The sequence below is a fragment of the Leuciscus leuciscus genome, assembly GCF_965113295.1.
Source record: "Leuciscus leuciscus genome assembly, chromosome: 22".
Lineage (NCBI taxonomy): Eukaryota > Metazoa > Chordata > Actinopteri > Cypriniformes > Leuciscidae > Leuciscus > Leuciscus leuciscus.
In genome coordinates, this window is record NC_138746.1 from 21,489,123 (window position 1) to 21,512,255 (window position 23,133).

The window sequence follows — 23,133 nt, forward strand, 5'->3', positions numbered from 1 at the left end:
ATATCTATTCCACTTTAATTCCCAGTAGCAGTTTCACTGTGCATTATTTGCACTAGAAATAATGGAACCATTGTACTGACAGTGACAAGGTACTGTCAGTTATACTGCAAAATAAATAATGGTGGGACAAGGATGTATAGTATTAACTGTTATTTATTTTAGTGTCTTCATATGTAAGATGTGTAAGATTATATTTTCATAATCATTGTGTTTTAAATTGTTAGCCTAAGTGTCTATTGCTTATGTATTATAGACAGTGCATAAAACTGAACTTGACAAAACTCATTCGGTAAAAGACGAGTTATGGCCCTCTCCTCTCCTCTCCTCTCCTCTCCTCTCCTCTCCTCTCCTACAGTGTTCACCTAGCGCCATCTGACGGAAATAACATTACTGAGCCACACATATGTAGAAGTTTACGAATGTTACTATTTCTAACGATTATTATAATAACGTTAGACCTTTTCGGCGAACGTAACGCAACCGCATGCATTTTCATAAACGTTTTATTAAACGAGTTATTTGCAAATTCACCGGTACAGCGGGTACAGCAAATAAACAATAGAGTATATTAAATAAATAGAAAAGCAATGTTATACGAATGTTTAACAAAACACACTCCGAAAACATTGCCTGACAGAATCATTCTTGACGCTTAACGACGCAGTTAGCCGAATTTTTCATTAAGCCACATAACAATCTCAGTTGTTGTTTTAGAGACATTTGTATGCTTAAAAAGCACATGTTTTTAAATCTATTATTCTAGGTATTGATGTCTGACACTCCAGCGCTGTGAAAAGTAACACGTAGCCTACCACGCGATTGACTTCAGCAGTGGTCTGGATAATAATCTTAATCGTGACAATGAGAACAACAAAAACAGGCAATTTAAATAATACAATACAAATATGAGAACTATTATTTAGACCAACCGTATGACCAAATAGAGACAAAGCCAGAGCCTCTAAGCCCCGCCCTTTACAGTTAAGTTATGATTTCATATAGATGTTTACCACCGACCGTACTACAGCGCCACTAGGCGGTCAAATGGGGCGCTGCATATTGGGTTCAGATGAGAATGAGCCTCCATCACTGATTTCCAGCATCGCATTCGTCTCATGATTGCTGTTTAGAACCGAACCGACAAGACCCGACCCGAATACTGAACAAAACACCCAGTGCGACATGGCACGAGACAAAAAGGACAGAGACAGCTGGGGTGAGTCCATCTTTAATACAATAAACCATCTAGACGCGAGACACCCTATGAGACGGGTTAATGTGTGATTCTGTAAATTATGAGGATGCTGTTACATAGATACACTGTCTATATGTTAAAGAACACACATAAATATACACAGACAAAAACGGAATGATTTTCCTCCCTGTCCAAATCAGCTGATTTGGTCCGGACCACAGCCCTGTTCCGCCCTGTATCAGTTCGTGTGTGTTTGTGTTGACAGCTATTTTACTGCTGTACAAAAGCAGTGTGACATTTGCAGTACTGTAAAGTCAATGGCATCGCAAATTCTTGGTCGTTTGCGATGCACCAACCTATTTATTTCCTACACATTCCGGTCAATATAATATGCTTTATTTCTGGAATGCATCCTTGTGCATTTATTAGATCACGCGTCATAGTTTTTCTTCATTGCAGTGGTTAAAATCAGAAGTCCTTTGACTGTGTGTGAAGTGAAGCCAGTGACCCAAATAAGCAGAGCTCTGTACATCTGCTACAGGCCTGTATGGAGATGCTGGTTTATATAATGTATACGGTTGCCGTGTGATGCTTACTGCTCTATACAGGCCTGAACAGGTGAATATGACAAGATAGAGAGCGAGAGAGAGAGAGATAATGAGAGAGAGAGGGCTCTACAAGGCAATTTGAATATAAATAATTTACAGTGTTGGGACAGCATTGGTGAAATTCTGGTACCAACCAATGGCAAAAGTGTAAATGTAATGTTGTGAACAGACTCATCACATCCTTATAATTTGAATCTGACCCACTACTATCCTTTTAGCCCTGGCTGAAAATATGTAGACATGTTCTCATTCCCCTGTCAATATCCATTAATGTTCAGTTGCATTTAAGAAATGGTTTACTAATGCATCAATGAGACAGGCAGATCCCCCAGAGCAACCTGGTGTTTTACTGGTTCACATATGATGCTTAAAAACACATTAACAGTTGTTTGTACATCACGAAGTCTGAGAAGTAAAAGAGATGGACTTCTAAACTGATAATGAACCATATCACATTTGCCTTGATGTCAGAGGTCAAGATCATCAGTAAACCTCCATTAGGATTGTCAGCTGCATTAAGCCTTGCTAAACCGTGACTCCACCATTTCTCCCAGGAGAATGCTAGATTAAGAAAAGAGAGTCTTTGTCTCTAAAATGTTTTCCCGTAACATTTGTGCTGTGAACACTCATCTCTGATTTGAATTTAGTCCTAATTTGGTGGTTTCAAACAGATGATTATCTTAAGCATAACATGGCATTAATGCTTCATTAATTCACTTGCTTCATTAATTCACTTGATTCATTAATGTTGTTCTCTCACATACACACAACTTACAACAAAATATAAATATTAGATGAAAAACTTGAACTGAGCGTAAATTAGAAAAGTTTATTTTGTAGCTAACTGAAATAAGCCTAATTTGAAGCACTAAAATGACTAAATAAATACAAATTAAAACAGAAATAAAAATGAATTAAACCTAAATAGTAAGACAAACTAATAAAACTAATAAAAATGACAAATATATTAAAATTTAAATATATATTAATAACACGGCACACAATGCAATCTACTGCTCCCATCAACTAACAAACACAGTGTCACTTTTTTTCATCATCTGATATTGAAATTCTCCATCATAGTTGTGTCATCGGTGCAACCCAAACGTTATGATCTATAGAGAGCAAAGCAGCAGCTTTAAGATCATCAACAGTACATGGCGTCTCTATCAGCTGCGGTTTGCTTACAGCGCTGGATGATATTACGTCTATGGTTAGCACTATGACAGTCACTGCAGTTGCAGGAGTAACATATTTAAATGTGTCTTTGTTCAGGGTCTTTAGGAGATAAGAACGTGTATGACTGGAGCTCAGAGGAGGAGGAGACAGACGGACGGGCCCGTCCAGTGCAGGTGTTGGTGGTGAAGGATGACCACTCGTTTGAGCTGGACGAGGCGGCGCTCAGTAAGATCCTGCTGGCTGAAGAGCTCAGAGACCGAGAGGTGGTGGCCATCTCTGTGGCAGGAGCGTTTCGCAAGGGCAAATCCTTCCTCATGGACTTCATGCTGCGTTACATGTACAGCCAGGTCGGATTGCCTGTAACTCGTCTTTAAAGTGTAAAAACATGCTCTCAGACTAGTCTCAAATGCGATGTGTGTGTGTGTGTGTTTAGGCCAGTGATCAGTGGCTGGGGGACCCTGAGGAGCCGCTGACAGGATTCTCATGGAGAGGAGGGTCAGAGCGGGAGACCACTGGGATTCAGATCTGGAGTGAGGTCTTCCTGGTGGACAAACCAGATGGCAGCAAGGTAAGACTCCCTTTAACCTACCTTTAACACCTGCTTACGCTGCCGTACAGAGGTTTTGGGGTCGGTAAGATTTTCTCATGTTTTTGAGTCTCTTATGCTCACCAAGGCTGCATTTATTTGATCAGTAAAAACAGTAATAATTTGAAATATTATTACAGTTTAAAATAACTGTTGTCTATTTGAATATATTTTAAAATGTAATTGATTCCTGTGATCAGAGCTGAATTTCCAGCATCATTACTCCAGTCTTCAGTGTCACATGATCCTTCAGTAATAATTCTAATGTGCTGATTTGCTGCTCAAGAACATTTCCTATTATTATCAATGTTGAAAACAGTTGTGCAGCTTCATATTTTTTGTGGAAACCGTGAAACAGGTTTCAGGATTCTTCCATGAAAAGAAAGTTCAATAGAAAAAAATAGAAATCTTTTGTAAGATTATAAATGTCTTTACTGTCACTTTTGGGGGCGGTTTCCCGGAGAGAGCTTAAGCCTAGTCCTAGTCTAAAAGGGCTCTGTAAACCAGATTATTAAACCTGTCATGGTTTTAAATAGTCTTAGACTTAGTCTAGTCCAGAGTTTAATTGGCTGATTTCATGGAAGAAGACTAGAGCTACTCCTGGGCTGAATCCGAAATCGCCCCTTAAACCCTCATTCACTATTCCCTTAGTTAGTCCACTAATACTGTTCACTTGAAGGAGTGAATGAAAAGGAGTGAGCGAATTTGGACAGCTGTTGAGCGTACATTGGCTGTACGCTCGTAATTGCAGTGCAATGTAGGATTTAATGAGTGCACTCAGTAACATCCGCTATGGTTCAGACACCACTACAAATGTCTGTCCCCTCAAATAACACCCTATTTGAGGGTATAGGGGACGATTTCGGATTCAGCCCAGGACCAAATTTTAAGATTGTGTGGTTCATTCAAAGTTTTATAGGCAACCTCAGTTGTGCTAAATCAGATAAGCACATTTGGTCTTAATTAATCTTATTTTAGTTTAGGACTCCAGGTGTTAGTAAACTGTACTTAATCTGTTTCAGAAAGCCATTTTTTAAACCCATCATTAATTATTCTAGATTAAGATTAATTTAAACCCTGTCCGGGAAACCGCTTCTTGATCTATTAAATGCATCCTTGCTGAATAAAAGTATTATTTTCTTTTTTCTATTTCCAAAACTTTCTGACCCCAAAAGTTTTGAACAGTAGTGTAGTATACACTGAGTACATTGAGTATCAATGTCATGACTTGAGTTTAATCTGTGTAAACATGGGAGGAAATTTCATGAGGACCTTTAGTATGTGGTTAATATGGGAGGGATGTATTATGTCCTGTTGCCTGTAGGTGGCAGTGCTGCTAATGGACACACAGGGGACCTTCGACAGCCAGTCCACTCTCCGTGACTCAGCTACTGTATTTGCCCTCAGCACTATGATCAGCTCTATGCAGGTTGTACACAAACAGCATTACACAAAACACCCTCCTAAAAAACTGTGACTTTAAACCTTCCTGTTTACCATATTCTTAATGCAGCTCAGCTGGATTGTCATTTTCTTTCTTTGTAGGTGTATAACATATCTCAGAATGTTCAGGAAGATGATCTTCAGCATCTGCAGGTATAGAGAGACTCATTTTGCCACCCATTAGTTATCAGACTTTTAGACCATAATAAATTTAATTCAAAACGTATTTGCAAAGCTCTATAAAACACAATGTACTAATTGCTGTGCATTTACAAGTAGATAAAATCTCATAAAAGTAATTAACAAAATAAAAAATTCATCAATACAATATTAATGACTATTGCTGGGTGCTATGCTTGAAATGAGATAAACCAGACAAGCTTGTAAGCCATCATTTTTTGCATATAAACAGAAAAAAACGCTGGTATGAACTGAACAAACATCCTAAAAAGGACATTTGAGTCACGAGTGCAGACATTTTTGTAATTTGAAACAGAAAACCATGTATAAATAATAAAAAAAAATTTTTTTTTACACTTTTGAGTACGCTTTTAATTAACGTGTGCTTTTGTTTTTGCTGACCTGTAGCTTTTCACTGAATACGGCAGACTGGCCATGGAAGAAACATTCCTCAAACCATTTCAGGTATTTGCTTCTGCTGACAGCCTCTTTTAGTGCTGATGATTCTGAAACAGAGAATGTTCCTTATAAAATGTACTTTCCTGATACCGGTAGAAATAAACGTCACTAATCATCTGGTTTGCGTTATTTCACAAGTCAATGATCTTTCTGGTGCGGGACTGGAGCTTTCCATACGAGTTTCCCTACGGACAGGAAGGAGGGATGAAATTCCTGGAGAAAAGATTAAAGGCAAATATTTATGGAAAGGTTAACATGAATATTCTGAAACAATTCCAACAGAACCACCACTTATGTGCGTTTATGTGTAGATCTCAGAGAATCAACATGAGGAGCTGCAGAACGTAAGGAAACACATTCATTCCTGCTTCACCAACATCTCCTGCTTCCTCATGCCACACCCGGGACTCAAGGTGGCCACAAACCCACACTTTGATGGCAGATTGAGGGGTAAGTCTATAGATGCAGAGCTCAAACATGTGTAAGATATGTTGGCATCTTTATACTATGAACAGTGCTGGGTGGTAACTGATTATCAGAGCATGTGTGCAGAGCGGAACAGTAGTATTTCAGATTCTGATCAGGGCCGCTCGCTCCTTGTGATATGTTGGTTATGGAGTTCAAATATTGTTTTAATGAAGTGCCGAACCTTATATTTATAAATGCACAGTAAACATCAAAGTTAAGAATTAAGAAGGAGAAGAAATTGAAAGGGAGTGTGGAGTTAGCAAAGATTCATTTTATGATATACTCACAGCGAAGTTCTGTTTCTTTCTTTGCTTAGGGGTAAATAGAAGTTTCAAATATCTTTGCACTGCAGCGATATACTGTTAATGAACATCCCGAAGCCGCCATAAATATGTGCTGAGCGCTTTCGCTTTTCAATTACGAGCTTTGCAATTTGGCATTATCTAGTCACGTCATGTTTATTTACACCACTTTATATTATATTGCTTTAAAGCCACAAATCTCATAACTGTTATCTGTAGGCATACTTTAATTGAGATATTTAGAAGAAATTCTATACAAACAGAAAGACGTATAGTACGCAAAAAAAATATTGTCAGAGCGGGATTTAAGCGACTTACTGGTGAGCGTGAGCGGTAAATGAGTGGAGCGTTCACTCGGGCCGTGCATCAGATTCCAAAAATGAAATACTTGTAATTATATTATATTAATTTTTAAAATCAGAATACAGTTCCTTTTTATTGATCACTTAATATTCACAAAATGGCAGTAAATTATTCAGAATTCATTGATTCTCCCTAATTCTTCTTTTTTATCTTTTATCTTTTCCTTTCTCAAAAGTTTTATGGAATTGCACACACAGACCGGCCACTAGTCAGGTGACTATAATTACATGGAAAATTGAGAGGTCACACTTTTTTTTAGTTAGTGTTTTGATTGTTTTTACTCTCAAATAATGTATTTCTTATAATTTAACTTTTTGTTTGTATGATTAAACTAATTATTAACTTTACATAAATGTATGAACCCCCAACAGTTCCTTCTTCCAAAACCCTAGTTAGGGAAACCCTGATGTAATGTAATATTTAATGCACTTCATGTTGTTGATTAAAAAGAAAAAAATCTTTCTCTTTTTTTCAAAATGGTACAAGATTATATTATTCAAATCAATGTTATAAACTAGGTCAACTTTATATGTTATTGTCAAGTAATCTAAAAGTAATCAGATTATATTACCTAAAATGTGTAATGATTACTTTACAAACTACAATGTATATCATGTAATTTGAATTCAGAAATGGACTACAATTTGTAAGTGATCTACCCAGCACTGGCCATGAAGTACAAAAACAGTGTTCAAAAACACCTATTTCCAATCATGTGTTTCAGAGATCGATCAAGAGTTTACCAATAATCTCAAAGTGCTTGTTCCATGGTTACTACGCCCCAAAAACCTGGATGTGAAAGAGATAAATGCAAGCAAAATCACCTGTCGTGGACTCCTGGAGTACTTCAAGGTGATAGTTTTGATAGTTGTGCAATCACTACTACTAGGAATGATATATAAATGAACCAACTGACATTATTAATTAGGCATTCAACGATATTAAAAGTCAGAAAGCGCTAAATTCCTTTTCTTACATAGTGGCCAATATTAAAATTCTATATTAAATATATGTACAGTACCTTCACATCTTCACGTCAGTCAGGACATTTAAAAAAAAAGTAATATACTTTTATTCCATAGAAATGTGACATTAAAGACTTTTACGTTGTTACAAAAAAAATCTATTTCAAGTAAATGTTAGATTTATCAAAGAATCCTGAAAGAATGTATCAGTTTCCACAATATATATCAAGCGGCACAACTGTTTTTAAAGATTGATTAAAATGAGAAGTGTTTCTTGAGCTGCAAATCAGCATATTAGAATGATTTCTGAAGGATCATGTGACACTGATGCTGAAAATACAGCTTTTGATCACAGGAATAAATTACATTTTAAAATATAATGAAATAGAAAACAGATATTTTAAATTGCAATAATATTTCAAATTTGTACTGTTTTTGTACCCCAAACGGTTGTCTTTATATAATACACAACATTATACTATTTTGTAAAAAAAAAAAAAAAAAAAAAAAACTAAAATTTTTGTTACAATCTTGAAATGCTACAAGGGAATTAAGTCATCACAACATTATAATACAGTACAATAAAAATGGATATTCATTTCAAAATTGGAATTACATCTACGAGTGTTAGATTAAATACTCAATATCAAATTATATCAGTAAATTAAAAAGAAAATCTATAACCAATAAGGCACCAATATATCCCTAATTTGTATGGAGTTTGTAATATAATTGTTACAGTATAACTAGATTTTTGGAATTCTTAGAGTGAACTGAGCAGCTGTTTATGATTTCAGGCATATATCAAGATTTACCAGGGAGAGGAGCTGCCACATCCAAAATCCATGTTACAGGTACAACCTCTTAACCTTCAGCACGAACATTCCCCTCCCAAAGCCTTACATGCAGTGAATTCACCCGAGAGCTATTATCATCCTGCAGTATGACAGTGTTAGGCTGTGTTTGTGTGCACAGGCCACAGCAGAAGCCAATAATCTGGCCGCAGTGGCTGCAGCTAAAGATCTATACAACAGGAAGATGGAGGTGGTAAGTGTGATATTGACAGCTGGTTTCTTGTCCCATGATATCAGTGCGACTCATCTTCATCGTGTGTCTTACGCCCCCAGGTGAGCGGAGGAGATCGGCCTTTCCTCGCCCCGAGTGAGCTCCAGGCACGTCACTTGGACATCCGCGAGGAGTCGCTGGCGTTGTTTCGCAGTGTGAAGAAAATGGGCGGGGAGGAGTTCAGCCGGCGGTACCTGCTGCAGCTGGAGACGGAGATCGACGAGTTGTTCGTGCAGTACATCAAACACAACGACTCCAAGAACATCTTCCACGCGGCACGCACACCCGCGACGCTGTTCGTGGTGATCTTTGTGATGTACGTGGCCGCAGGGATCACGGGGTTCGTGGGCGTGGACGTCATCGCAAGCGTCTGCAACATGGTGCTGGGCTTCGCGCTCATCACTCTGTGCACCTGGGCGTACATCCGCTACTCAGGAGAATACAGAGAACTGGGCGCAGTCATTGACCAGGTGGCCGGAGCGCTGTGGGATCAGGTACAACACAATCTTTAAGAGGAAATAAATACTTAAAGGCATACTATGCAGTATCTGTTTGTCTCAAACAGCGACCCCTAGAGTTGTACTTGTATTTAGCATTACTGTCGATAAATACCACTCACGCAGAGCCGTCTCTGCACTCTTCCGACTGAGCTTTCTTCGTCGACTCTGCCATGATTCACGTCTGAAATGCGTGCTAGTGTCTTCCATAGACGCTGCTTCATATGTTGTTGATGTATGTGACGTCGTGCCGTAAAGCATGTTGCGATTCTCGCGAGATTTGTCGGGCGCCACCTCTCAAACTTGGCGCCGCTTTGCTATCTGGATGATTCGCCCTACTACAAGTTCTTTTACCATCGAAATGATTTCGAAGCTGTTATATTAAGGTACAAATCTTGCATAGTGTGCCTTTAACAAAAAAAAAAAAATGCATATAGACTATAATGATCAATTAAAAAGAAATCTACAGCCAACAGCCAATATGATACCAATATACCATGCATGCAGTTTAAAATTGTACAGTATAATTTACCCCTAATTTGTATGCAGTTTTATGTATTTAGATAGAGTTTATCTATATAAATATTGAATGTACACCATTCAGTTTTGGGTCAGTAAGATTTTTTTCACATATCTCTTATGTTCACCAAGGCTGCATTTATTTGAACAGAAATACAGTACAAACTTAGCCTGGCTAACGTCAGACCTCTTTCTCATTGAGACGTGGTCTGGGAACCACATGTTCCTTTTCTCGTATTTGAGGCGTGGTTTACGAATGCCCAGAGCCGTTTATTGGGCGCTACGAATGTCTATCAAATGCGCCTGTACGTAGCTCATAGCCAATCGTTTCAATTATACCAGATGACGTATGTAGAGCGACAGAAATTCGACGAGGAAGAAGACGATGGCTGAAGAAGACTAAACTACTTAGAACACTATCTAAGGCTGCATCGAAAGGTAACTTCGCGTCTGCTGCCATGTTGGATCCATAGATATAAACAAACTGCTTCGGTGTGTCGCATAGACGTCGCCATCGTCTTGCTGCTCCCTCCCCGTTCTGTGATTGGTCCCCTCGCTGAGGGGAATATCTGGTCCATGGTATCCAGGCTGCCTAGCAGCGTGAATAAAATCGCGCTGCGTTCAAGGCATCATGGGGAAACCCAGGCTAGTACAAACTGTGATATTGTGAAATATTAGTACTATTTAAAATAACTGTTTTCTATTTGAATATATTTTAAAATGTAATTTATACCTGTGATGCAAAGCTGAATTTTCAGCATCATTACTCCAGTCTTCAGTGTCACGTGATCCTTCAGAAATCATTCTAATATGCTGATTTGCTGTAGCCTGGGAAAACCCAGACAACTTCCGGCAAATTTAGATTTGCTCTGCAAGTAGTCTGGCAAAGAGCCCATTCAAGCCCATTTCTAATCCGTCCAAATCGAGGCACCAATCAGAAACGTTGGGGCGGGATTTACACAATGACGATCGCTCTGATTGGTTTTAGTTCTATCCAATTGCGCCCAGAGGCACTTGAGCGACGTCCGTTCAACTTCTAAATGCATTATTATATTCAAATTGCAAACACATGAGGACAGTCTCCATGAAAGACCCACTGGCAGATGAACGTGCTGCTACATTTCTCTCCGAAACGGTAGGAAATTAAATTAGATTTAATAGAGGATTTTAACTGTGACAAGATGATTGACAGGGCAGTTTACGTGACAGGATGCACGTGACAGATCCGTCCGATAAAGATGACGTAGTAGTATGTCCCAAAGCTTGCCTACTTTTTTGCTACTCATTTCTTCACATTTTCTTCACAAAAAGAGTACATACTTTTATGGCGTAGTGTAACTTAGGCGAATTGGGACACAGCATATGGCTTTACACGATGACGATCGCTCTGATTGGTTTTAGGTCTATCCAATTGTGCCCAGAGGCATTTGAGCGACGTCTGTTGGTGACGCCCCTTTGGAAATGAGTTATTAATGAAGCTTTGCCAGACCATAACTCAGTTACTACTGAGAATGGTCTGGTTTTAACCAGGCTAGATTTGCTGCTCAAGAAACATTTCTGATCATTATTAATGTTGAAAACAGTTGCTTAATATTTTTTGAAATTGTGAAACCTTTTTCAGAATTCTTTAAGTCTCTTTTAAACAAATGTATTTACTGTCGCTTTTTTAAATCAATTTCAATGCATCCTTGCTGAATAAAAGTATTGATTTCTTTAAAAAAAAATCTTACTGATCACACATTTTTGAATGGTAATGTATATAATAAAATAAAATAATATATTTTATTTGATTAAATATATTTTATATATGTACGTATATATATATATATATATATACATACATACACATTTTATAACAAAAATCTTTTTTTATTATTTCTCACAGAATTTTGAATATTCTGTCATCATTTCATGATTTTATTTGTATAAGGTCACATTTTTATTTTAAACTAAAGTTTGTTAACTGCTTTCCTCATCTCTTTGTTTCAGGGAAGCACAAATGAGGTAACTGTACCTGCACACACTTATCTGTCTACTTACATAATCACAATCCCACAACATCATACAAACAGATAGAGACATCTCACATTGACATGCTGTATCTTCCTGTCCTTCTCGCTCAGGCTCTGTATAAGCTGTACAGTGTAGCAGCAAACCACAGGCAGTTGTATAACCACGCCTTCCCTGGACACCAGACTGGTCAACCGCCTGAGCAGGACAAGAAACAAAACTGACCCCACACGGTTTCACGCAGATGCACTGTGGACAGTGACAGTGGAGCGTACAGTCAGAGAGAGAAAGAGGCACGGGACTGTTCGATGCTTTACTGCTACAACAGGAACATATCGTCACCATCACCTACACTGCAACATCCTCCACCTACAGCTCAGGCCCACAGTCAGACGACGACGAGACTCAAAAGATTCAGTCTGACTGTACCATTTGCGCCTGCAGTCGAAACTCACGGTATTAGTTCTGAATCACCATTTTACCATCTTCTCACTGTAAATACTGTTTCTCTCTCTGACACTCACATGAAAGGAGTCTGTTCTTATTTTGTAATGGATGTCGTACGTTGAGTTCAGTGCTATTTATAAGGGAATAAAGTACTACATGTTTAAAAACACAAGTTGTAGTCATTATCATGGGCCAAATAACGTGATGCAGTGATCTTCCATCCCATCATATTTAGGGCAATCTTAACCATTTTCAAAGACATCAAACCTTTAAAAAAGCCTACCTCTATGGGACAATACAAATTACCAAGCTTGTTTCAATAACATTAAATCACCAAGAAAATCTGACATTTATAGTATAATAAATTGTTTTGTTAGCTCATATTAGGATAAAATGTGTTCAGCTAATGCTCATGAACGACTACGGGGCTCATTTATGTGTGCAGAATGCTCCTTGATGTGAACGTATGATAGTTTCCAAAATTTAGATGTATAAAATGTATAAATTGTCCATACGCACAAAATGATCCAAAAAGCATCCCTTTTTATAAACTGCAGTTCATCTTAAATGTAAGCGGATCAAAACTGTAAAAAATGATTGTTAGTTTAACTTAAAAAAGAAAGTTACCTCGTTTCCTTAAAATTTCGAGTTGACACATAAAGGAGATTGGGTTTAATCAATAGAAACTCTAAATATTATGCTATCTGAACCATATTAATTATCTAAGTTGATTTGTGATAAATTATTGAAAATTATTTTTTTACAGTTTACAGATCACCCAGAAATATCCCTTTATGGTTCATCAGAAGTACAGCACCATGAATTCCATGAATTCATGAACATAAATTAATTTTGTTACGCAATTATCACGAAGCAGTTAATATGTTGCTCATTTACATATATTAATTCATACTGGACATGATACTCTATTTAATTTTACATTTTAATAAACAACATTGGAAAATTTTAAATACTGGTCTAGGCACAAAAAGCTTGTACGCATGCTCTTCCGTTGGCATACGATTTAGAACATTTTCACGTCAGCCTTTTCCTTTATAAATCCCGATTTGTTCCTCATTCTTGATGTAGGATCAAATCCATGGAATTGAGGCCCAAGGTACCTTTGTGATGCTACTATTTTTGTTTCCAAAATGTTGAATTTTGCATTTGTTTTCAAGTGGCTTTGTCTTTACCCATAAGATGTCCACAAGAGCTGTAGAAGAAGGGCATATATATATATATATATAGAGAAAGATATATTAAAGGATTAAAATAGAAAATGAGGTATTCTGCTCTACTTCCATCAAAATAAAAATATTCATTTTGAAAAGAGGTGAGAAAAGTATAATCTTAATTAGGAAGAACATCCTCTCACACATGCGCACAATACAAGATCCTGGTTTATTTAGAGTTGATGCTTAAAATAGTTTTTACAAACATCATTATAACTGAAAAATACAGGCAATAACCTCTTGAAAAAACCCAAATGCCACAGGCACAATCACTTCACCCAAAGTGACGATTCAGCCTGAAAGTTTCATCTTTAAATACAAGAAGCAAATTCCTTAAAAAAGGAATCCACCCAGATATGAAAGGATGAACCTCACAAAAATGTTCAAGTCACATTTCACCCCAAAAATCACAAGAAAGAAAGAATATATAATTTACCTACAGAAAATGAAGCACCATGAAGATCTCTCATTACTGGAATTAAAAAAACTGTGATTTTTATTGTTTATAATTTAATGGTAAAACCATTCATTTATGCTGATGTTATTAATCCTAAAACAAGCTTCATTTTCTTTACAAACTATAAATTCCATTTTTCTTTTCTTTTACATTTTGGGGTAAAATGTGAACTGGATGCATTTTTTATGAGATTCATCCAAAAAGCAAAACTACCATTGCGCAGAGTCTGACAAAACATAAAACATTGAAAACTGATAGTTATGATTGTCCATACAGACAATGCCATAAAGAAGGAGCGAGTCCTGACATGCGCAAACACATTCACAACACACAGTCAAAACCAAAGCACAGACTCATAACACACAGCCGTATAATGGCTGATAATCTATATAGGCGTAATAGTGTAAAGTTTCCAACATGCTTTGTGTGGCGTCTCTCTTTGGGCGTTTATATTTGGAGCTGTTTGAGGAAGTAAATGGGAGTCTGCATCAGCAGCTAAGGCACTGATAACGCTGGTGTGTCTCGTACGAGTCACATGTTCGGAGGGAAGTTTTTGGCTGGCTGTTGGGCATACCACTGCTGCCGCTGTTTGCGTGTGTCAAGTTCGGTGAGCAGCGCTTGTCGATATGCTTCATAGGATTTAACGATGCACTCCAGCTCTTTCATGAAAAGCAGCTTCAACATCCCCTGATATGTGTCCAGATCCATTAACTGGAAGAGTTCCCACTTCAGGATGTGGTCATACCTGAGACAAACACAAACACACACTGATAAGGCTGAAGGTTAATGACACTGGCCTTTACAAGACTCCATCATCACGACATGTTTACAGCCTCTGGTGGCTTCCAGGAAGCAGCCAATGAAAAACTTTCTGGCTCTCTTCAATAAAAAAATTCTTCTGGCTGATGTCACTGCTGAAACCTAGGTCTCCAAACCTAGTGGTCTCTTGTTTGGTGATAAAAGATGAAAACCCTTCTAAAACCAACCAAGCTTTCAAGATACACTTTGGCTGCATAAAGGTAGGTAGGGTATGCCAATTTGGAGAGGCTAGCAAGCTAGCTTTGAAAGCATGAGAGTCTCTAAAGAGGTTCTCTTAAGCCACGCCTCCTTCAGAACACATGACCACGCACAGCAGAGTCTGCAAAGCGTCACGAGACAAAAGACAGCGTTATATTACCTCATGTCTCAAAGAACTTAAATAACTTACAGAGCTCTTAGTTGTACCACCTGACTGCATCAGATTCATTTCGGCATTGATAGTGTTGACATTGAAACGCCTAAATCCGAGTCTGAGGACGTGAACAGCTCCGGCTAGAACATCACGGGTCGCCATCTCATAATTATGGTTATGATATGGCGTGAACGCAGCATAAGCTTGTTGTTTTGGTTCAGGAGGAACTGTAAAAGTCGGTGACTGTGTCCACAACTCTGCATACGGGACATGCTGATGACGTGATGTCGTGATGTCTGCGTGAGCAGGGTGCGAGGAGGTATGGAAATATATATGTTGACTTGACAAGCAGTTAGGACATCGTATCATTGCATTTGGAACGAATGCAATGATTGGATGAACATTTTTTAGTCCTGAGGTGAATAGAAATAAAAAAATTTAAACTGAAATTAAAAATAACTAAAAATAAATGCCAATTCAAAATATTAATGAATACTATAATAGTATATAGAAAATACTCAAATAAAAATACGCAATCTGTAACATTTTCATTAAATATGAGAATCAAACTGACAAAACTCTAGAAGAGTCATGTTTGAAGTCCCCTAAAAAATGTAAAATAGCTGATATACATAGGTGCACACCTGTGACTGCACATCAGTTGAATTCTATTATAAAGTTCAGAGCCATTGAAAAACCGAGTTCTCAGCGCCACGTGGTTCATGGAGCTCTCGATAGTTCCAAACAACTTCTGTTTGAATGGGTTAAAGCAGGATAGACAGCAGGTTCACTATATTTGCTACCCTGGAAATCCAGAGTTCGCGCGAGAGCACAAATTGAATTTGCTCAACGAGTTACTCTGGGGTCGAGTAATGATGCTCATTAAATATGCCCTTGTATCCGAGCTGCACCAATCACATCGGGTTATCTGATATAGGCGGGCCAGAGGTGAGCTAAACAGATGACGACAGTACTGTGACGTCGAAGTCATTAACATTGCAAGATGGCTATGGATGAACACCAGTTGTTTGAAACGGCTTTGGCCGCTACAATGAACGAGTTAGACGTGGCTTTTTATCTAAAAGAGGAACAGAAGACGGTGTTTGTGTCCTTCCTTTGCAAGAAGAACATTTTTGCTGTTTCGCCAACCGGATACGTCAAGAGTCTGATCTACCGGTCAGCTCCGCTGGTAGCTAAGTGTATGGGGCTTATTGTTGTGATTGGTCGCAGTGTTATCCAATTGCGTGCAGTGATATTTTCAAATGCATGCTTGGTGCCGCCCCTCGAGCTGGCCGATTTTCATTACTCGATTCCCAGGCTATATCGATTCGACTCGATTTCCAGGCTATATATTTGCAGCAATTTCTGGTAAATATTAATGCATAATGTACATTAATTACTACGCTGATGACATTTACAGTAGCATTTTGGGAGTGATAAAGAGACAACATTAATATGTTTTTCTCGAGTTTAACCCGTATTCCTTACTTTGGTCACACTCAAACTCCTTGGCGATCAAAAGTGAACGAACATCTCAAGTGTAACTTTTTATCACTTAACTTAATGTACTACATTTTAGTACAATAATATGTATTTAATATTTTGAGGAGATTAATGACCATTAAAAATACTTTTTAAATATATATATAAAAAATTTTTTTTTTTTTTTGGTTGTTGTTTTTAATATGTTTATAATTATTATAATTACTGTAGTATTTAAGGTTCAAATAGAGGCATCTATAAATGTGTCCGGAAAAATCATATTCATATGTAATGCCATGGTTTAATATATATTACTGGTCTTTAATATATCTATACACACACACACACACACACACACACACACACACACACACACACACACACACACACACACACACACATGTATAACTCTAGTTGCTAAAAAGAGTATAGCCATTTATAACAGCTTACTTATTTTTTAGTTTTTGCATTTGAATATACATTTAGACATTATCAAACACTAGTTTTTTTGTTGTTGTTTTTTATCTAAAAAGGTTAATAACTCACATCCTAATGTTATTTTATAAGCATAAGATATTATTCAACAAGTGAATAATAATGAATGTAAGCAAACCCAAGAATGACTAGATTCAGGATAGGTCAAAACCTGACAAAATGTCTGTTGCCGTCTGTCGGTATGAATTGGCCTTAATGCGTTAAAATGCCAAAACATGCAGTCATTTCATCAACTTACCAGCAAGTGTGCTTGAGAAACACTGAAATTAATGGGGTTCATTGCTAGAACTATTCAGTGTTTGGAACAATTGGTTTCTCCACCACGACACAAGTTACTTCTGCATTCCTCAATTCCTATGAAAGTTAGCGGACTGTTGCAACTGTTTTTCAATGGCTTTGAACAAGTGGCAATGTTGCTCAGCAACCGTAAACAATCTACAGTTACATAATGCCTACACTGGAGACATACAGTGTGGCATGACACTTCAAAATGAAAGCACTCCCATTACAACCAACAAAGCTGTACACTAATGCGGCCATCTGTGATGCAGATTGGAGTGTATGTGAGAGTTTTCTGTTTGCTGTTAGATTGCTGCACCTCAGGGTTTGGCTGTCTGTGACTATGACTGTGAAACTTACTTTAGTGGGGCTCTGGCATACACCTGCAGCCAGTCTGGGATCTCGGCTGTGTGATACGGGTTTGCCGGCACCAGTACGGGCTGGTTGCGTTCTGGTGGGCGGGGCTGGTAGGTGACTGGCGGGGGAGGGGGCTGGTCATAACGTGGAACACTGAGGTAGAGTGAGAGCAGAGGTTGCATGTGTATTTTGGATACAAAATGGCACCAAACAGTCTCAGAATGTGCTGGAACATCTCGACACTCACCTGGGTGCGCAGGGGTGTCTGTATTGGGCACGTTTGTTGATGTGGTCAACATAATACACTCCAAACTCAGCTGACTCCACCCTCTCCCAGCCCGGCGGAAGCCCCTCCCTCTCCAGCGGGTGGCTCCAATGTGTTGTGTTTGTGTTGTGATCGATGTAATACTTCCGGCCTCGAATCGTCCAATCAACAGTCCAGCCAGGAGGAAGAACCATCTCCTCCCCACTCATCGTCGTCAGATTACCCACCGACTTTGCTGGCACACGCCCGATTGCTAGAAAAGCACATACATAGTGAAGTATTACAGATCTGCATGCAGTAAATGTTTCTTTGTGTATTTACATTTATTTTCAATTTGAAAACAGAGGAGGAGTGAGAGATGATAAAGAAGAGAGAGATGGGGAGAAAACAACAAGTCACAGCTGCAGGGTCAAATATAAAACAACAGCCCCCAGAAGACTATGAAAAGTTCAGCACAAGGAACACACACACACACACACACACACACACACACACACAGGGTGAAGAAAAGGGCAACCAAGAAAAATCCATATTTCTGTCAATCTCACACACAGTGAGAAATACCGCACCAGAGTGACAACTGAGAAAGTGTGTATTGAGCACAAGTGTGTGTAAAAAATTTAGTGAGTAGGGCTGGCAAAAATGATCAATATTAATTTATGTATGTATATTTGTGAAAAATTTGCTGGTAATACAAAGCAACATTGTAAACCTTTTCTCATCTCTTGTTTATTCTTCAGTTGCATAAAGCTGTTAAGAGTTGGTAAGTTTGATTCATTTCTATGAATCTATGCTGAGGACTTGTTTGCATCATTCATAAATGTTCACTTACATTTTTTTGTATTAAAATGCTGTTCAGTAAATAATATATGCAGGTAAATATTGATGTTTATTATATATAGGCCTATAGTTTCCACAAAATATATTTATCAGCACAACCGTTTTCGATATTGTTAGTAAAAAGAAATGTTTCTTGAACATCAAATTAGCATATTAGAATGATTTCTGAAGGATCATCAAGGATGAAGCTAAAAATAAAGCTTTGCCATCACAGCAATAAATTACATTGTAAAATATATTTTAAAAATCTTACTGACCAAACTCTTCCTCCACAGTAGTGTATCAAAACAATATATATAATATCAGGACAATTTTAGCTATGTCACTCAGCTCTAACCATGAGCATATCTTTTTGAAGGAACCAATAATCCATCTGCATAACATTTCAATGTACAATTCTGTCATTCATTCAACCTAATACTTTTCTGCACAGCTGTCACCTGACATTCTTAGCACACATATACATACATACATACATACATATACAGTATATATATATATATATATATATATATATAATATATATATATATATATATATATATAAATAACATTTATAACGCAAATAATATAGTAATTCAATTGTGTTAATTTATTAACACATTAAGGAATTTGAATTAATAGCATTCCGTTGACGTTGACAGCCCTAATATATATATATATATATATATTAAATTTGTTTTTATTAATTGCACATTTTTTCTGTAATTAATCACGATTAATAAAACCTAAAATGAAAGTTTTTAATATATCTTTATATTTTAATAATGTCACATTTAATCTCCAAATTAACGTAGAAACAACATAAAGACAGTAGCCTATAGTGAGTCTGCACAGTAGTGAGTGTGTAGTGGAGCTGCGTTATCAAGGTCCTGCCAACACTCCCTCAAGAACACGCGCCACAACTTTTTTAAGTAGCCTGACTGCTCCAATTTTGATGTCTGCTGATAGTAGTACAACTGAAGGCTTGTTAAAATAAGGTAAATACAACTAGTCATTCACAAAAAAGGCTGTTGCTGCCACCATGACTACTTCACTCAGAGAAGCTATCAATCATGACGTCACACCACCGTTTTAAAGGGGGCATCGGATGCAAAATTCACTTTCATATGGTGTTTGCATATAAATGTGTATTTGCAGTGTGTGGACACAACCACCATACAATGAAAAAAATCCATTCACTCCTTTTTTTTTTATCCTCAAAAAGCCTAAAAAACCCTCTCAATAATCAAGCCGTTTGGATTTTCTGAGCAATATGTCATATTGCTCATGCTCCGCCCACAAACACTGACGGGCTGTCCCGTATTAGCATATTTCCACCTTCAGCCATTTGTATGCTGTCCGCCAATGCAGCGCTTTACGTGTCTTGTGTCGACACACGCCCCATGGAAGAGAGGGGTGGGGTGAGCAATTGCTCATTATCATTTAAAGAGACATGCACCAAAACGGGTCGCTGTGAACTGTTTTTGAGGAGGTAAAAGGGTGTTGTTTTACACAACCATTGAGGAATTTTAACCAAAGTATGTTACCAACTTTACATGAAGACCCTAAAGAATCATACCAATTTGTGGAAAATGGGCATCCGATGACCCCTTTAAAGAATAAAATAACTAACTAAAACAAAACCTATTTAAAGAACACTTTAACTTACATCAGTATGATAAAAACTGCCTAAAATGACAGAAACCATCTTTGCAAAAAAATGTTTTTGAAGTGTAATTTGATTGTTTCAGTTTGGCTTAAGTCCCATTTGTTTACATGGAGAGGGCGGGGTTTATCGAAATGCTTTTGCTTACTTTTCAGGATGTGCGGCACACCCAGTCTCATATAGTCAACAGCATAATATGGTCACATAAATAGAGGCAGTGTATTTATAGTAAAGAGCGACAGTCATGTTTGTTATTTCATGAGGAGTCTATTATAATGCATGCGAGTGTGAATGCACACAGGATGATATGTTCCTCACCTGGGGGTGGGCGACTGTGTGGCTGGGGCGTCTGGGGCTGTCCTGGGTTTCGTGGGTAGTTGAGTTCATTGTGATCATAGTACCTGTAGCTCTCATTAAAGTGGTCTTGTCTGTGGGCTCGTCTGGGTTGGTTATTGTAGTACGGCTCCGGAGGATAGTAATACGGGCCGCCATCTCCATTCTCCGTCACCGAACCAGCATCGCTGATGTAGGATGGCGAGGAAGGGGAGTAATCGCGATGAAGGTGTGGTGGGGCAGAAAGCCGATGACTCTCCCTGCGGGATATTTCGAGGGGGGTCCGTGGAGGTGCGTTGCGCAGGAAACTCTTGGGGCCGCTAACGTCCCCAACAGAACCAGAGGAATACGGACCTGCACCAGACACCCCCGCCGGAACTGGCTCCACTAATGGGGGCTCACGCCGAAGAAATGTTGGATGCCGGATAAACGAGGGCATTAAATCTGAGAAAAAAAACAAGCGAGAGGCAGAAAAGAGAAACCTAGGGTAAGTGGATCAAAACATACTCAACAATATTTAATTTGTAAAGAATGCTTAAGATTAATTTTATCGTACAACTTTACATCCATTTTCCAGAATACAAAAAGTGCTAAAGTGATACAAATTTAAGTTGCTCCAGATGTGCACAGATAATATCTTGAAACTGATAATTTCTAGATTCCTTTGCCTTTTAAGTCCCCAATGCAAGTTATGGCATTTATAATGTTAAAGTCCAACTACTTATTATTTCTAATGACATTATTTAAAAAAGCATATTACATATTTAAATTATTTTCCTGGGCTACAATTATTTTCCCATGTCCCCAGAGCAGCACCTTTTTTTTCTTACAAAAATAAGAGTGAAAATAATTGGATTTCACATTTTTCTCCACCAATACAAAGTCGATGACTATACTATGCGAAACACACTTGTGGATAATTTATAAGTTAATCCTGAAAGTTTTTGTGTGTCCCTTGAGTTACTGTTTACCCAATTATGCCCTGATACTTTGACTTAGAGTTAAAGAACTATGCAACATTAAAAGATAATAGTGTAAAAACAAAAACAAAAAAAGTTCTACTTCTACTTATAATATTAATGAGCAGATGGCACATATCTTTTGATTGATGCAAAAGGTAGACATCCATTTGGCTGATAGTATACTATGTAACTGTACATATTAGTCATAAAGCTTCACTTGTATTCTAATAAAGCTTTAATTAATTTACAATGATACATAGATACTTAAAATTAGGTTTCATTTTCAAAAGTTTCATAGCTCAACATGCACCGAATGACCACATTACATAAAAATGCAGATTTATTTATTTATTTGAGGGTTTTGATAGGCATATTGACTTAAAAGTTACTCACTTCTCAGAAGCGGGGAAGTTTCTTTCTTCACATATTTGCCCTGAACTTCGGCTGGCTTGGACGCTTCGTTTTTACTCTTCTTTCTGGAGAGCATCGTTAATCCGAATCGATTCTGGCCCGATTAGATTTCGGTTTCATCCTGAAATCCGGATCGAGATTCGCACTGACACGCAGAACCGACACCATTTCGGAGCGTAGCCCGATAGCTAATTTCGAGTCATCATGGCTACAGTCTGTAAACATTAACACAAAACAAACGAGTTTGCGTTTAGCGAACGCTCCGTTGTTTTCAGTGTTTAGTCGAACATTACGAATATTTTTCGACGACTAATTAGCGCTCCCCGCGCGCGCTGTCCAAATTACGCCCAGGGAAAAGCGCACGAAAACTTTTACCAGCTGAATGTGTCCACCCAACCCTCACCATCTCCTCCTGATCCCAGACCAGCTCTCCCTGGATCCCTCCCCCGCTACCTGATCTCAGATCAGCTGTTTGGATCCCTAACTTCCAACTGCGTGATTACAGATCAGTTCACTTTATTTTCAGATTCAATAGCTTTACTAGTTTATCCCAAAAAGAGCTAACATTAGCAACGCATTAAAGAGTATCTGTTCAACTACGCACACAATCATTTTTATAAGCATTATTGTGCAACGTGGAAGTGTCTTTAACCGCTCCTAGAATCACCTCTCTCTAGATAGCTCACTCCCCGCAGCAGACTGATCCCAGATCAGACCTTCCCTAAGGCATGTCCTTAGACGTGCAGTGCATTGTGGGAAATATTTTACTCTCGAACTTCTTTTCTCTTTCACATTTTTATGGTTTCGCAGGATAGATATGATGGTTTATTCAACACATCATGTTTAATATAAAGAGAAGTAGGCACTTTCCACGAACAAGGTACAAATATAGGGTCTGTTTAATTTATGTCTTTAT

At 38.0% G+C, this 23,133-nt stretch overlaps 2 protein-coding genes across 2 annotated transcripts; one reads left to right on the plus strand and one right to left on the minus strand.

The window, feature by feature from the left end:
• The first annotated feature begins 1,027 nt into the window (after window positions 1-1,027).
• Window positions 1,028-12,458, plus strand: atl1 (atlastin GTPase 1). The gene is made up of 14 exons (XM_082154487.1): window positions 1,028-1,216; window positions 3,079-3,329; window positions 3,416-3,550; window positions 4,893-4,997; window positions 5,114-5,164; window positions 5,600-5,656; window positions 5,789-5,881; window positions 5,962-6,100; window positions 7,508-7,635; window positions 8,546-8,602; window positions 8,724-8,795; window positions 8,876-9,307; window positions 11,819-11,833; window positions 11,953-12,458. Exons 1-14 carry the CDS (start codon window positions 1,183-1,185, stop codon window positions 12,061-12,063), a joined length of 1,680 nt encoding a protein of 559 aa, XP_082010613.1. The 5' UTR covers window positions 1,028-1,182; the 3' UTR covers window positions 12,064-12,458.
• A 1,210-nt stretch (window positions 12,459-13,668) lies between these two features.
• sav1 (salvador family WW domain containing protein 1) lies at window positions 13,669-22,648 on the minus strand. Its single transcript, XM_082154517.1, has 5 exons — window positions 22,200-22,648; window positions 20,830-21,288; window positions 18,007-18,277; window positions 17,763-17,912; window positions 13,669-14,720 (listed from the first exon to the last, which is right to left on the minus strand). The coding sequence occupies exons 1-5, from the start codon at window positions 22,291-22,293 to the stop codon at window positions 14,507-14,509; spliced, it is 1,188 nt and encodes a 395-aa protein (XP_082010643.1). The 5' UTR covers window positions 22,294-22,648; the 3' UTR covers window positions 13,669-14,506.
• Between the last annotated feature and the right edge of the window lie 485 nt (window positions 22,649-23,133).